Genomic DNA, 15,502 nt, shown 5'->3' on the forward strand with positions numbered 1-15,502 from the left:
TTATGCAGTTGCCTACATTGACGAAAACAAAAGAAAATTTAACTTGTCAAACACAAATAACCGTCTTCACAATGTTGTTACCATGCTGATCCATTTTGCAGCCCAAACCCACAACAATATTCATCAAATGCACATTTCCGCAGAAAGCAATATACAGGACAACGAAGAGCATCGTCAGCTCTCTTCTCTCTATTCAGAGACTAATAACAGCTGAAGTGTAGTTTGCGCCATATAGTTGCCTGACTTCTCTGAAGACGACTGGCTAACTCTCTTCGTCCACAACAATGGTCGCGCCCGAGCCAATTCCAAGCTCCATGAGAGAGGCCGTGTTCTCCTCAAGAAGTTGTGGTAGAGGGCATCCCTGTTCCAGTAAATACAATAATCAACATAGCCCTTGTTTAGTTCCAGGAATTTGGATTTTGAGGCTACTGTAGCACGTACGTTTTTATTTGGCAAATAGTGTTCAAACATGGACTAATTAGGCTCAAAACGTTCGTCTCGCAATTTCCCACCAAACTGTGCAATTAGTTTTTCTTTTCGTCTACATTTAATGCTCCATGCATGGGCTGCAAACATTCGATGTGACAGGTACTGTAGCAACTTTTTGAAAGTTGAGGTGGAACTAAACAAGGGCATACACGACTTTATGCATGAAAGGTACAGCTCCAGATCTTTTCGATAGGTATACGAGACAATAATCGTACACGATACAGTTACAATTCATAACCTCTTCTTCGACAAACAGTCTCACTTTTATGTCCTTCAGTTTAAGGAAGCTTTCGCACAAAGATTTTAACTTCCCGATCTGTACACATAGGAGTCTGAACATTATTTCATCTAGATACATGGAAGAACAAGCAAGGGTCATTGAATTACTAGGATCGCAACTTTTACTAGTTAGCAGTCAAATTAACATATCAATTGTTGCTAAGAAATAGCTCGAATAAAAATCAGGAAATCATGTCCCACGGTCATTGCACTGCAATATACAACTAAAACCTCCCATGTAGTACCAACAACCCGATAAATAACGATAGCTACGTAGTACCAACAAGTACTCACAGTTGCTGTAGCAGGCAGTTTCTTTGTCAGTGGTTGCTTTTCACCCATTGATGGCCCCACACATTTCAATGTAACACCTGCATGCAACGTAAAAAAATCCAGTTCTTTCAGCTGATCCATCAACTGTGTAAATCTTGTCAAGATTAAAGTTCAAGATCAGTACTTATAAGGCCTTGTTTAGTTGGTGAAATTTTTTGGAAAACGGTATTGTAGCACTTCATTGTTATTTGGCATTTAGTGTCTAATCATAGTCTAATTAGGCTTAAAAAATTCGTCTCGTGAATTTCGTCTAAACTGTGTAATTAATTTTATTTTTTATTTATATTTAATGCTTCATACATGCGTCCAAAGATTCGATGTGACGGAGAATCTTAAAAAATTTTGGGAACTAAACACTACCTAAGAACCAGAAGCCATCTTTTGTGGCCCCGATGTGCTTGAAGTTGGGTTCTCATCTTCAATACCATGAAAGGACTTCAGTTCAGCAAATCTGCATCAAATTTTTTTCTACCTCTATAAGTATGATTAACAATCTTACCCAGTGGTGTGTGGGGGTGGGGGGGGCTAGGGGGGCAGCAGCCCCCCCTGTGAGAGTGATTTTCCTTTGTATTTACTGTAGAAAAAACGTGATTTCACCGTTAATCTTCGACATTTGTTCTAAATCTCTATTGATTAGCCCCCCGAGGTGCTCATCTTGGCTCCGCTAATGATCTTACCACTAGTGATGCAACTATCAAGTACATGTCAGAAGTGAATAAAACTGATAGATGAAAGCTAGCCATAAAACCCTTAATTATTCTGCATTGCATATCCCATATATAGGCCCCGTTCGCTGGTCTGAACTTTGGCTGAAACTGGCTGAAAAACACTGTTCCGGCTGAATTGTTGTGAGAGAAAAACACTGTTCCGGCTGAAAAAACAAGCTGAACAAGCCAAATTTAAGACAAGCGAACGGGGCCTCTATTCATGCCAGCTGCAGCTCTCGTGGTTAGAGATAATCACTGAATTATCATGATACACAGCATCATTGATGTTGATTCCATTGAATTTTGAATGGATGTGTTATGTCGTGGCTAATGATGGCCTCCGGTGCAATAACTGAATTTGATCATTTAAGCAACAGATTAGTGGTAAAGCTTCTGCCCTGTGACCATGAGGTCACGGGTTCAAGTCCTGGAAACAGCCTCTTGCAGAAATGCAGGGAAAGGCTGTGTACAAAAGACCCAAGTGGTCGGACCCTTCTCCTGACCCTGCGCAAGCGGGAGCTACATGCACTGGGGCTGCCCTTTTAAGCAACAGATTAGTGGTGGCAAAAACACACCAAACACTGAAGCCAAACCAAACATATATCCTCAGTTTTCAGTTCAGCTGTAGTTTCTTGTAACATAAATGATGAAGAAAGCTAGGCCGATGCCACCTCGACATGAAGGCCAAGGCCCATTTGTTGCCCTCCGTGGTCTGATGGTGGCAACAAATGGCACCTATCTCTTGTAGCCGCCTCATTCATTCTTCTCTCGTTCTCCCTCTAGCAGAAATGCAAGTGGTGCCATGGATATTCACCGATGCAGTGAACACAAAAATCGATTCCCACATTCCAGAAGGTTTCTCCCTCCTTCTGTTCTTCTGTATTACTCTACCCCCCTCTCGCTTGTGTGCTGCTTAGTCTGATTCTGTCCCTCTCATATCTAATAGTCAGGCATCGGAGGTGTGGCAGGGGTCAGCTAGCTTAAGATCCACTGATCCACTGGAGACAGAGTTCAGGGTGTATGATTTGCCGGTGCTTCTGCTCTTCAGGAGCTTATCCTGAGGTCGCTTGCTCCAAGCCCTTAGTGGCCTAGTATGACAAGTTGATTATGGTCGGGTTTTTATTTTCTTTTTGCAGTGGCGTAGCGTGAGTGGGGTGTGTTGGGAAGTTTTTTTTCTAGCCATCCCGTTTTTGTGAGTTTTTCCTTTGTTAATGAAATGACATACAGCTCTCCTGCGTTGTTCAAGAAAGAAAAAATCAGTGGAAACCAAGAAGTCTCACTGAACTATTGTGCTTTTGTAAATTTCAGAAACCGAAATTTCTTTGCTTTGTTTTTCGAATGTCAGGGGCCAAAATTTCCAAAAACCAAAATAACAAAACCAAAAAAAACTGAATGCCCACCTGGTCACCCCTAAAAAGAGTTATTCCCTCCATCCAGCATTCACAGGCGTACTGGTGTCTGGAAAAGTTTCCAGCATTCACAGGTGCAGTAGCTGTTGCATGCTTCGTTTCCCGTCGCGTGCACTCACTCTTTCCACATGCAGTTACGGCGACTCATTTACGAGCCAGCACCGCGCGGACTAGTACTTGCTAGTTTGTTTCCAACTGCAAAGCTTTGCCCCACCCCGTTCCCTGGTCTGAAACTTGGCTGAAACTGACTGAAAAACACTGTTCCAGCTGAATTGTTATGAGAGAAAAACACTGTTTCGGCTGAAAAAAGAAGTCGAACAAGCCATTTTTAAGACAAGCGAACGGGATTATTACCACACATGCAATTGGATGGTGCGGCATGCAGGCCAGCAGCCAGTTTGCAAACCGAAGCATTTTTACGGCTGCGAGGAAAAGGATTAATGCGAGTTAATGATCTTGTTCTTGGTGAAAACTGTTTAAGCGCCTGTGAATACTGGATGGAGGGGGTATATTACAAAATCATGGATTGTTTCTTCTCTGGATCATATTGTGTCAGCATATACAATTTAAAAACATAAGAATGTGATAAATGCCACAAACTTACCTAGGGTGCAGCCGTTTGATCTCTTCTGGGTCATTTGATTCTATTTTTCCCATTACAAGGCGGACATATCTACAATGACAGTGCTTGTATCAGAATTGCAGTGTGACTTCAAGAAAGGCAATTGAAGGGTCTTTTTTTATTTTATTTTTTTAAAAAAACGAAAGACTGTAGTAGCATTTCCTCAGAGAACCAAAAGAAAACTCTGCAGTTCAGATAGAGGAAAAAAACATTTTAAAACTTCCATTAATACTGATCTGATATCCTGACTGACCATACCACAAAGAAACCTCATATGATCATAGTTGCAACAATTTACAGATACAAAGGATCAACTCACAGTATTTCAGATTCCCTCCGTTCACGTGGGCTTATCTAGACATGGCAAGAAGGATTAAGGATGCCATACATCTGTACAGCGTATTGTACATTCTAAAAAAACATCCAGTGAGTTGGCATAAACGTCACTGCCATTTAGTATTCCAACTTTTCCAACTCGAGCAACAAGCACAAAACGAGGAGCACCACTCTTGGCAGGATCAGCTATAGGATTATCAGAAAGCCTGACATCCTTCAAAAAAATAGAGATCAGTACGGTCATACCAATGTATTATAGATCAGCAACAAGATTCCAAACAACAAGAGTAGTTCACTGAAACCATCTCGCCCTTAAACTTGGGAACAGAAGTGAATCCACTGAAGAAAAGTCATCTATGTCATTAGATCCTGGTGAAGTTAAAAAAATCAATATTAGCACAGTGTATTCAGTTTTTCTCCCATTTGAAAAGCAGGAAGCACGAGTGCAGTACTAAAGTTAAACAGAATCATGCTCAAATCGTGGGTTCTTTATATGGCAAAGACAACAAAATCTACTCCCCCCCAACACACACACAGAGAGAAGGCATATACCTAACAAAAGAACTTGCAAATTTTCAAACGGCACAGCAGCTGCATCATCATCAAGAGGTCCATCTGGCAAAAGATTAGATGGATACTTGACATATGCTTTAACCTGTTTTCGTTCAAATGGAGTTGTTCCAAACTGGAGAAACAAGGGAGAGAGATGATAAATATTCACAGTACCCAAATCAAATGCAGAAGTATCAATCAAATCAAGGGTGGAAACATTACTATTTCCATTTTTACCTTCGTAAGAAAGTTTCACAATTTCATCCCATGAATCAATGTGATTATCTTCTAAATTTAGGAGCCGCAGTGTATTGAAAGCTTGTACAAATTTTCCATCTGGGGTCTAGATAAGAAAGCGAGATACAGTTAGATGTACAAAATATCATAATTTGTAATGTTGATGTACACCTTGCTGAAGCAAGAAAAACATGCGCTTGAAATGTTGGAAAGAATAATCCAAAAACACCTAGATGTGGTCTCTATTGTCATCGGATGCACATGGAACTATGGAAGCTGTGGTATAAGAGGAAACACTAACCATGATCATATTGAACCTGTTTGACATCAGGTGGAGTTCATTGATACATGAAAAGGAAACTTTAATCTTTTCAATCTGTTATAAAGAAGTTAAAATGAGCTTACAGTGTGATTGGCAATGACTAACAACAAAAGCTTCAAAGTGGCAGCAATTGGGTATACCAGTTCCCATGTTACACCACAGTTGTTGAGAACAAGAATTTGGATATTCTCGAGCATTGGAGTTTCTGCAACATCATTCTCCATGGTATTGTTTGTGTTGACACCAAAATTTGGTAAGTTTACCCTGGAAAGGAAGAGGTTGGCCGATCACTACGTAGAAAACGATTTTTAGCAATGGGAAGATTTTTTTTGTAGGGGCGGCTGGTAATGGAGCCGCCCCTACAGTGGCGTGCTCGGGAGCCCAGACACCAGCCGCCCCTACAAATGGAACAGCAGGGGCGGCTGGTGATATGAGCCGCCCCTACAAATGGGTCTGATTTGTAGGGGCCGCTCACTCACCAGCCGCCCCTGGCATTTCTATTTGTAGGGGTGGCTGGTGATTGAGCTGCCCCTACAAATGCCCTCGTATTAAATACCTCCGATTTGTAGGGGCGGCTCAATCACCAGCTGCCCCTATAAATGACCCACATATAGTACAACTGCAGCACCTTCTTTCTCCTCAGGCCACTCACTCCAACCCGTGAAAGAAAGGTGGGGAGGCCTTGGGCACCTCCCAAAAATTGCTCTACTAAGGAGGGAAGGTTTTGGTCTCAAATCCTTTGGTGGAGAGGTTGTAGAAGGTAAGAAAATACTATTCCACACTTTTTTTAAAGTTTTAATGGTTGGTTAGTGAGTAATTAAAATTTTGTTTTTCTCTCTCTTCTATGGTGCTTGAGCTACTTATGAAGCAAATTAGACCCAAGTTTTAAATGTACTAGGGTAAATTAGGGAGGAGAACAAGATCATACCCTTATTTGGTCCATGTTTCTTGATTTTAGTGAACAATTGTTAGTTTTATGCATGTTTCATGTACATGTAGATCTAGATCTAGGGTTTGGTTTTTTTATTAATTTTGTTTTTATAAATTTATGTTTGATAAAATTGGACTAGGGTTTGTATGAAAGATATTGGGTAAAGTATAATTGTTGTTAATTGTTGTCTTTGAAATTGTTTATTATAATCAATAAATATGTATTTTAATTATTTATGGATAAATGGGCCATTAATTAATTTTCCTCTACCATGGTGTGTTTGTATACTTCATGTAATTATATTAGATTTATATTCATATATATCTGAAGTATATACAATTATTCTTAAGTAATTATTAATTTGATTCATTTTTATATATATCTGAATAAGTAGTCCTTTAATATTTGTTTTGTTGTTATTGTAAAAGATGGAGTACAGGAACTCTTGGATGTATGGTTCGTTAAGGTTCAAGGTAGGTTTCTATGAAGAGGTGGATAAATTTATTGAAGCCACAAAGAAGCATACAACGACATTGAAAGAGAATAAGGATACAATTATTTGCCCCTGTAAAGATTGCAAGAACCGTATGGCATGGACAGATGTGACTATCATCAGATCACATTTGATTATGCAATGATTTGTTGAGGACTACACAGTGTGGATTCATCATGGTGAAATGGTTATGGTTAACGACGAGGATGAGGAGGAATACGATGATGAAACCATAGAATCCCTGTCCCAATATTCAGCATAGCTTGATGCACAAATGGATTTCGAGTTTGGCAATGAACAAGGTGGTGATGCTGGTGGTTGGGATGATAACGACGAAGGTGGTGCCAATAATGATGGTGGAGCACGTGTCGGGGATGAAGATGATTTGAAGGACATGATTCGAGCCCTGGACCAGAGATTTTACTAAATAGCCCGAAAGGTCTAGAAAATTTGGAAAGGGTGACAAAAGCATCGAAGGAGACTGTGTATGGTGTTGAAAAGGGTTGTCCGACACATTGGACATTGCTACGTTTTATGCTTGAGCTGCTCATCCTGAAGGCTAAGTACGGCTGGTCAGACTATAGTTTCAATGATCTATTGCATCTCCTATCATGAGTGCTGTCACAACCAAACTCAGTTCCCGCTAACCCATATCAAGCGAAGAAGGTCATAAGTCCATTGACAATGGAGGTTGAAAAAAATCCATGCATGCCCCAACCACTATATACTTTTTCGTGGCGAAACGTTCAAGTCACTGGATAAATGTCTTCGGTGTGGGGCCAGCCGATACAAGAACAATGACCTTTACGATGGGGACAAAGCCTCCACAGGGAAAAAGAGGAATAAGAAGGGTACAAAAAGGTGGTACAAGAATCTCAGCCCCTAGAGGACACTCCATTAGGCAACGATGCAAAGCAGAGAAGAATTCCTGCCTTGGTAATGTGGTACCTACCAGTGACCGACCGCTTGAGATGTATCTTCCTAAACCCTAAAGAAGCCGCACTCATGACATGGTGGGATGATGAGCGCAAGGTGGATGATGATAAGATTACACACCTGGCTGATTGTAGTTAGTGGCAAAGGTTTGATGAGAAGCATAAAGAATTCAGCGATGACCCAAAGAATATACGGTTTGGCTTGAGCAGCGATGGAATGAATCCCTTCAATGAGAGGATGAGCGACCACAGCACTTGGCCAGTGGTCTTACCATGTACAACATCCCAACATGGTTGTGTCAGAAGAGAAAGTACATTCTCCTCACTATTCTTATTTCTGGCCCTAAACAACCAGGCATTGATATAGACGTGTTCCTTGAGCCTTTGATGTAAGAGAGGCTATGGAGGCATGGGGAGCAGATGTACGATGCGTTTCGAAAGGAGGACTTCATATGTAGAGCAATAATATTTGTTACTACCAATGATTACCCCGCGCTGTTTGCTTTGTCTGGATAGATCAAAGAGAAGACAGGATGCTTGGTTTGCTTAGATGGTACTACATGGGTGTACCTGGATGCATCCAAGAAGATAGTTACCTAAGGAACTGACGCTTCTTAAAGACAAGTCACAAGTACCATAGTAAATTGTTCTTTAGATTTTATGACAACGCCCAAGAGATTGAACCCCCTCTGGAGAGACGTCATAACGGAGAACACGTGTACAGAATGGTGAAAAACATACGCATCATCTATGGAAAGAAGAATCTGGATGGGACTAATAGAGATAGAAGCACACCTCCTTTCAAAGGCGTACCTTTCAAGAAACAATCGATCTTCTTTCAGTATCTGCCTTATTAGCCAGACTTGGAGGTCCCCCATGCCATTGATGCTATGCACGTGCAGAAGAATGTCTTTGAGAGTCTCATTGCTACCTTGATGGATACAGGCAAGTCAAAGGATGGTCTGAAAGCACGGAAAGACATGGTGCAGCTAAACGTGATGCCACAACTTCACCCGGTACATGAGGCTAATGGAAAATACACTCTGCCCGTGGTGTGCTTCAACCTAACACCAGACGAGAAGAGAGCTATATGTACTTTCCTGAGGGGGTCAAAGTCCTGACTAGGTTTTCAGCAAATGTGAAGAAGCTAGTGTCAATGAAGGACTTGTCAATAACACACTGCAAGGCTCACGATTGCCATATGATGCTGATAGTGTTTGTACCTATTGCAATCAGGGCTATAAAGCCAGAGTTCTTGAAAATAGCCATCACCCGCATGTGCTACTTCTTTTTGAAGATCTCACAGAAGACGATTGGCAAGCAAGAGCTGAGTGACCTACATGAATTTGTGGTGGAGACATAAAACCAACTAGAGATGTGTTTACCTCCTGCTTTTTTTGATATAATGCCACATCTCATGATTCACATGGTTTATCAGATACAGGCCTTGGGCCCTTGCTACTTGCATGAAATATGGTCCTATGAGCGGTTCATGTCAGTTCTAAGTCGATACGTGCATAATCGAGCATACCCAGAGGGCTCCATGATAGAGGGTTACAGTACTGAAGAAGTCGTCGAGTGCTGTCAAGAGTACCTAAAAGTACATAAAGGGATAGATAAACCCGATTGTCGTCACAAGGATAGGCTGGCTAGGAAGGGCACCAGTGGTAGAAAAATATTCATCGACCATGATTACAAAGAGGTGAGTCGGATGCATTATAGTGTCTTGCAGAGTACACAACTGATGCAACCATACATTGATGAACACTTGGTTATCATTATGATGGAGAGAAATGGCCGTTCGAATGATTGGATCATGAAACAACACAAGCAACGACTAACTACATGGTTGAAGAACCAAAACATATCACCTGAAGAAACCATAGACTCTATTACCATTAGTAGGTTGGTGGAGGGGCCATCGAGACAAGTGACATCTTGGAATGCTTATGACATCAATGGGTATACGTACTATACCCATGCAAAGGATAGTAAATATGTGAACCAAAACAGCGGCATTCGAATAGAGGCTCTCGATGGATTGGGACGAAAGATCCAATACTTTGACATCATTGAAGAGATATGTGAACTTGATTATAAAAGGGATATAACGGTGGCCCTGTTTCGATGTCGCTGGATCAAACAACATCAATTGAACGAGATCGGATTGAGAGTCCTGGACCTCGAGAATCTAGGCTACCAAGATGACCTTTGGGTGCTCGCTTCACGTGTCGCATAAGTTTTCTATATGTCTGACCCACAAAGTAACCTCCCCCGAAAAAGAAGACAAAGCACGTGGTTGCCTCCGAAAAACAACACATTATTAGAGTTGATGGCGTGGACGATGTTGAAGCTTACAATAACTACGGTGAGATGCCGCTATTTACAGACTTTTCTAAGAAGATTAGTGTTGTGGAAAAGAACCTCTCCAAAGACATATTGCCATAGAAACAAAAAGTTGTCAAGGGGAAAGTCGTTACAGCGGGCTAGCTAGTTGTTGAACGTGGAGTGTTTGTGTAAGTGTGTGTTTGTAAGACTTTATTTATGCATACGTGTGAGACTATATATTTATATACGAGTGTAAGACTATATATTTTTATATGTGTGTGAGACTACATTTATGCATGTGTATGAGACTACCCTTTGTAACATCTAGATGACTCTATTTGAACATCCACTCTATTACTACTAAAACTTTATGAAATCACTTAACACTTTATGAAATAAAGAAATGACCAAAATAAAAGTAGGAGATCTTGACGAGTTATACAACTTTTATATTTATCACCTTTACAGCTGAAATCATTTAGTGTTTAAAAATCAGGTTTGAAGTTGTCATTTTCTGAAATTTAAAATTTGAATTGTTCAAAATTAGTGAAAAAGATAGATGACTAGACTAGAGCATGATTTTAGAAAATTTTAGAAAAAAACCCATCACATTTGGAGTTAGTATGAGGGAGAAAAACTAGTTACAAGTTTCAGCCACAGATTAAAAAGAGAAATCACACTTATTCATCATTGATCATCATGAACAGTTATGATTTTTTTTAATCTCTGAATAAAATTTGTAACTAGTCTTTCTCCCTCATACTAACTCCAAATGTGATGATTTTTTCCCTAAAATTTTCTAAAATCTTGCCCTATCAAGTTAGTGTATTGATTTGGTCATTCTTTTCATTTGACAAAGTTTGAGCACTTTAAATTTTCAAATTTTAAAAAAAATAACAAGTTCGAACGAGATTTTCAACTATTAAATAATTTCAGCTGAAAAAGTGATGAATACCAAAGTTGTATAACTCATCAAGATCTACAACTTTTATTTTGATCATTTCTTCATCTGACAAAGTGATAGTAAACATTGTTCACAAATCAACAAGTTTCTCGTATAGTTCATAAAACTATGAGTCATATGTGAATTTATGAACAATATTTACTAATACTTTGTCACATGTAGAAGTCACCAAAATAAAAGTTATAGATAGTGATGAGTTCAACAACTTTTATGTTCACGACTTTTATTGTTGAAATCATTTAAGGTTTCAAAATCTTGTTTGAAGTTGCCATTTATTGAAATTCAAGATTTCAAATGTTCAAATTTGATCAAATGAAAATGTGATCAAAATAAAAGTTGTAGATATTGATGAGTTCTACAACTTTGGTATTCATGAGTTTTTCATCTAAAATCATTTACTCTTTCAAAATATTGTTTCAAGTTGAAATTCTTTGAATTTTAAAATTTGAATCGTTCAAATAAAGTCACATGACAAGATGACCAAATAAAAGTTATACATGTTGATGAGTTATACAACTTTTATGTTTACAATATTTTCATTTTATTTCATTTAATGTCATAAAATTGTAGTCGAAGTTTTAAAATTTAAATTTTTAATTTTTGTTTTTTTGTTTTCTATATTGTTTTGACTACAATTGTTTATATATATATATATATATATATATATATATATATTTCTTCATATATAGAATAATACAAAATATTATATTTGTGCATATACACAATTATTTTTATATTACTTTGTGTTTTTATGATATAAAAATACAGAATTAATAATTTAAAAAATAGAAAATATTTGTAGGGGCGGTTGGATCAGAAACCGCCCCTACAAATGCATTTATAGGGGCGGCTGGATCAGGAACCGTCCCTACAAATGCATTTGTAGGGGCGTCTGGATCAGGAACCGCCTCTATAAATAGATTTTTAGGGGCGGCTGGATCAGAAACCGCCTCTAGAAATCGTCCTGAGTATAAATACACGGGCGCACGGGTGTTAGCCTGTTGGGCGCTCTCTTCTTCCTCCGACGCCGTCAGGCTGCCCCGCCGATGCCAGCTCCCGGACCTGTCCCGACGCCCGTGCCCCCTCCCCGCACCCACGCGCCCCATCTTCGCACCCGCGCCCCCTCCCCGCACCCGCGCGCCTGCTCCCCGCCTTAGGGTTTCTGACCGGCCGGCAGCGCGCTAGGGTTTCCGACCTAGGTGCCGTGGCGCACCCGGCTGGCAGCGCACCCGTGCGCCCCATCTTTGCACCCTCGCGCCCCCTCCCTGCACCTGCGCCCCCTCCACCGGCGTCCGCGCTCCTCCACCAGCGTCCACGCCCCTTCCACCCGCATCCGCGCCCTCTCCACCGGCGTCCGCGCCCCCTCCACCCGCACCCGCGCCCCCCTCCACCGGCGCCGCACTCCTTCCCGTGCTCTCCGGCGTCCGCGCACCTCCACCGGCATCCGCACATCTCCACCGGCATCCGCGCACCTCCACCGGCGTCGATCAGCAAACATCGGCTTTCCCGGTCAGTCTATCTGTCTTATCTCTGACAGTTACCATCAGGAAAGACCATCCGTGATGGTTTTGGGTACTTTCATTGACTACTTTGGCCGTCATGGAAAATTTTGGTTGACCATTGGTTCTAAAATTTATTTTTGTGTTCAATTCTTTGGGTTAAGGTTTTATGTACAGTGATTGCATGAAACTATGCCTGGGTATGCATATTGGGAAGTAATTGACCTCCCATGATTTTCCTGAAGCAATAAGTTGCTGAGTATTAAGCCATTTTCAGCTTGTTAGCATGCTGTAGCTTGTTAGCATGAATGTCCATTTGATTTTAGCTACCTCATTGGGAACTGACAAAACGCATAAATGTCCATTTGATTTTTTTAGTTACCTACCTCATTGAGAACTGGCAATGTGAATGATTTCAGGCCAAATTGACAATCTGCAGTAGTTATCATCTAAACAGCAAAAAGAACATGTCATGTGTTATGGTAAAATATGAGTAGAGAAATTGAAAGCACTGGTCTGCTATATAAGTTTGAACGTTTAGTTAGCCTTGTGACATAAGAATAGACCTATGGCATGCACATTTTTCAGTTTCAGCAAAAAGACCGGAATATGAAGTTGGGCATCTCAGTTCACTCTCCAACCTTGCAAGTTCTTTTTGTAAATGCTTAACTAGTGCTTTATCAGACATAACCACATTAACCTGGGCATTTGTCACCACTTCCTTTGCACAACTTGCAAACATCGAGGTATTTCTTGACTGTTCCATATGGCTTCGGGCTGGGCTCATTGTACAAATAGTAGCTGTCCTTGCATTGCCTCCTAGAGAAGGCTGTAATATGTGTGTGAGCTTTGAATCTCGGTATGGTATGTGTCCATTTCTTACCTTGCTGCAGAAATGAAAATAGGTAAACAATTAAATGCTCTGATGCCCCAAAAAAATAAAGAGTATTTTTATCGTATGAGGAGCATACTAAACTGGAACTGGAACACTGAGTTATGGTTGTACCTTAGTTTCCGAATCATAGTTCCGAGGGTAAGTAGACTTCTATTAATATGACAGCCTTCCTTCAGCCTAGCCCCAGCTGATAATGCCTGAGATGCACGTTCACTTCCAGCCGAATCAACAAAGTTCTGCATAGTACAGTCAAATGTGCTTATACTTGCTTACCCATTTTATGCCATGAAAGAAATACGAGTAAATAATTATTTCTCACCACACTAGCAACAAGTGTTGTTGACTTGTCCTTACCCAAGAACTCACGAGCAGAACTTTCGATAGTCTGAAAGAATCATTTATCAAATCATAAGTGATGGAATTAGGCAGCGGCTATTTTACATGAATCTACCAAGCCCTTTTCTTTTCTACATGCAACCGAGCAGTAGGCAAACCAGTTTAAGTATTTGGTGTGATCTGGAGTTGTTTTCATATAGGTATGTCTCTCCGGTCCTCCTTTGAGCTGGTACAAGAACACAAAGTACACTGAGATGATAATAATCACCAATTAGGTATTAAAGAAAGGAGTTCCTTAAACAAACTACTAAAGTACACACCTTCACACACAGAAATAAGTTCTTTCAGGTGGTCCGAATCCCTCAAGATCACCTCTGTAAGGTTTTCTACATATGTTCCCTTCTGTAGAAATAAACAGCATCAAAACCATAATCAGTGCATGGGGACAGTAGGATACCTTTTCTTCTCTCTTTCTTTTCTCTAAAAAATTAAAAATATAGCTATTTGTTGCTCTGACCTCTGCATCATCCCAAAGTCTAAGTGATGTGCTTTCTGCACTAAGAAGATCCCTTACAACTTCGTTATATATTTCAATTGCTGAAAATTTCAATACAAATGCTCTCTCCTCATGCTGCAAGAAAGAAATGGTCACGTGTATCAGCTGGCAAGTAGAAATGGTGCCATTTTGAAGACTTGTTTACCCAAATTGTGAAGAGAATAAGTCAGACCATAGCTAGCCTTATTGGTTTTGTTACTGCAGTTAATCGAGCTTTACATTTCTAATAACAAGGCTCTGCTCTGTGATCAGAAAAAGAAACAGATAATTAAGTAGTTCTAATTCTATTTTTATCTGGTTATTTGAATGCATACAAGTACCTAGTGTTAGTGTTTGTAGCTGTGCTTGGATGCCTTTCTTCCCCGGTGGTTGTAGCTGCTGCTGTTTGATATTTGTGTGCAACGACAACTTGCTGTCCTACTACTGCTCTACTACTCCATAGTCTCTACTCTCTACTACTATTCTCTCTTACTATGTGGTTGGTGGCTACTAATCTTCTCTGTACTGTACTTGCTGCCTGCTCCTAGTACTTGGTGGCTGCTGGCCAACTGCTCCTACTACTACTTGCTACTCCTACTACTCCTCTCTCTACTTACTACTATTGCTACTTATTATCTTCTGTCTTCTATCAACTCTTACTACTAGTGGCTGCTGGTTGGTCTCCTACAACTCCTATTACTACTACTTACTACTCCTACTACTACTTTACTACTATACTGTCCTCCTGCTCTTCTCCTACTACTCTACCACTCCTCTTCTACTACTACTCTCCTCTACTCCACTCTACTCCTCTCCTCTCCTAAGCAGCTGTTGCTTTTTTTTTGCTACTTCTACTACTTCCCTACTACTACTGTTTACTACTTCTACTTCTGTCTTCTATCAACTACTTATACTTCTGTCAACTAATTCTACTACTTCCCTACTACTACTGTCTACTACTTCTGATTGTCCGATCTGCCTATCAGGTTCAGAAGATATTAAGCATATGATGTTCATGTGTAATCGAGCAAAGTCAGTATGACAGCTGTTGCTTTTTTTGGGAAGCAGCACCTGTTTTTTTTTGCCAAATCTCCCCTTTCCTCTATTTTTGCCACCTTTTCTATCCTCTATGTTTGAGAAGCAGCAGCTACTTTTTTACACCTTTTCCTCTCTATGTTTGTTAAGCAGTTGTTGCTTTTTTGCCAAATCTCCCCTCTCCTCTCCTCTCCTTTGTTTTGCCGATGATGAAATTATCCAAGTCCATATATTATATGGAATATGAGCTGATGATCAAGAACTT

General features: G+C 40.3%; 1 protein-coding gene and 1 pseudogene across 1 annotated transcript; both read right to left on the minus strand.

Moving 5' to 3' along the window:
* Window positions 1-230: 230 nt before the first annotated feature.
* The window catches only part of LOC136515774 (tubulin-folding cofactor E-like), a 31,539-nt pseudogene continuing 16,267 nt past the window's right edge, over window positions 231-15,502 (minus strand).
* Window positions 12,824-15,219, minus strand: LOC136518235 (kinesin-like protein KIN-7F). Its single transcript, XM_066511877.1, has 9 exons — window positions 15,117-15,219; window positions 14,443-14,465; window positions 14,185-14,298; window positions 13,988-14,069; window positions 13,826-13,893; window positions 13,651-13,716; window positions 13,443-13,567; window positions 13,016-13,323; window positions 12,824-12,885 (listed from the first exon to the last, which is right to left on the minus strand). The coding sequence occupies exons 1-9, from the start codon at window positions 15,217-15,219 to the stop codon at window positions 12,824-12,826; spliced, it is 951 nt and encodes a 316-aa protein (XP_066367974.1).

This window comes from Miscanthus floridulus, chromosome 17, assembly GCF_019320115.1.
Source record: "Miscanthus floridulus cultivar M001 chromosome 17, ASM1932011v1, whole genome shotgun sequence".
In the NCBI taxonomy this organism is placed as follows: domain Eukaryota; kingdom Viridiplantae; phylum Streptophyta; class Magnoliopsida; order Poales; family Poaceae; genus Miscanthus; species Miscanthus floridulus.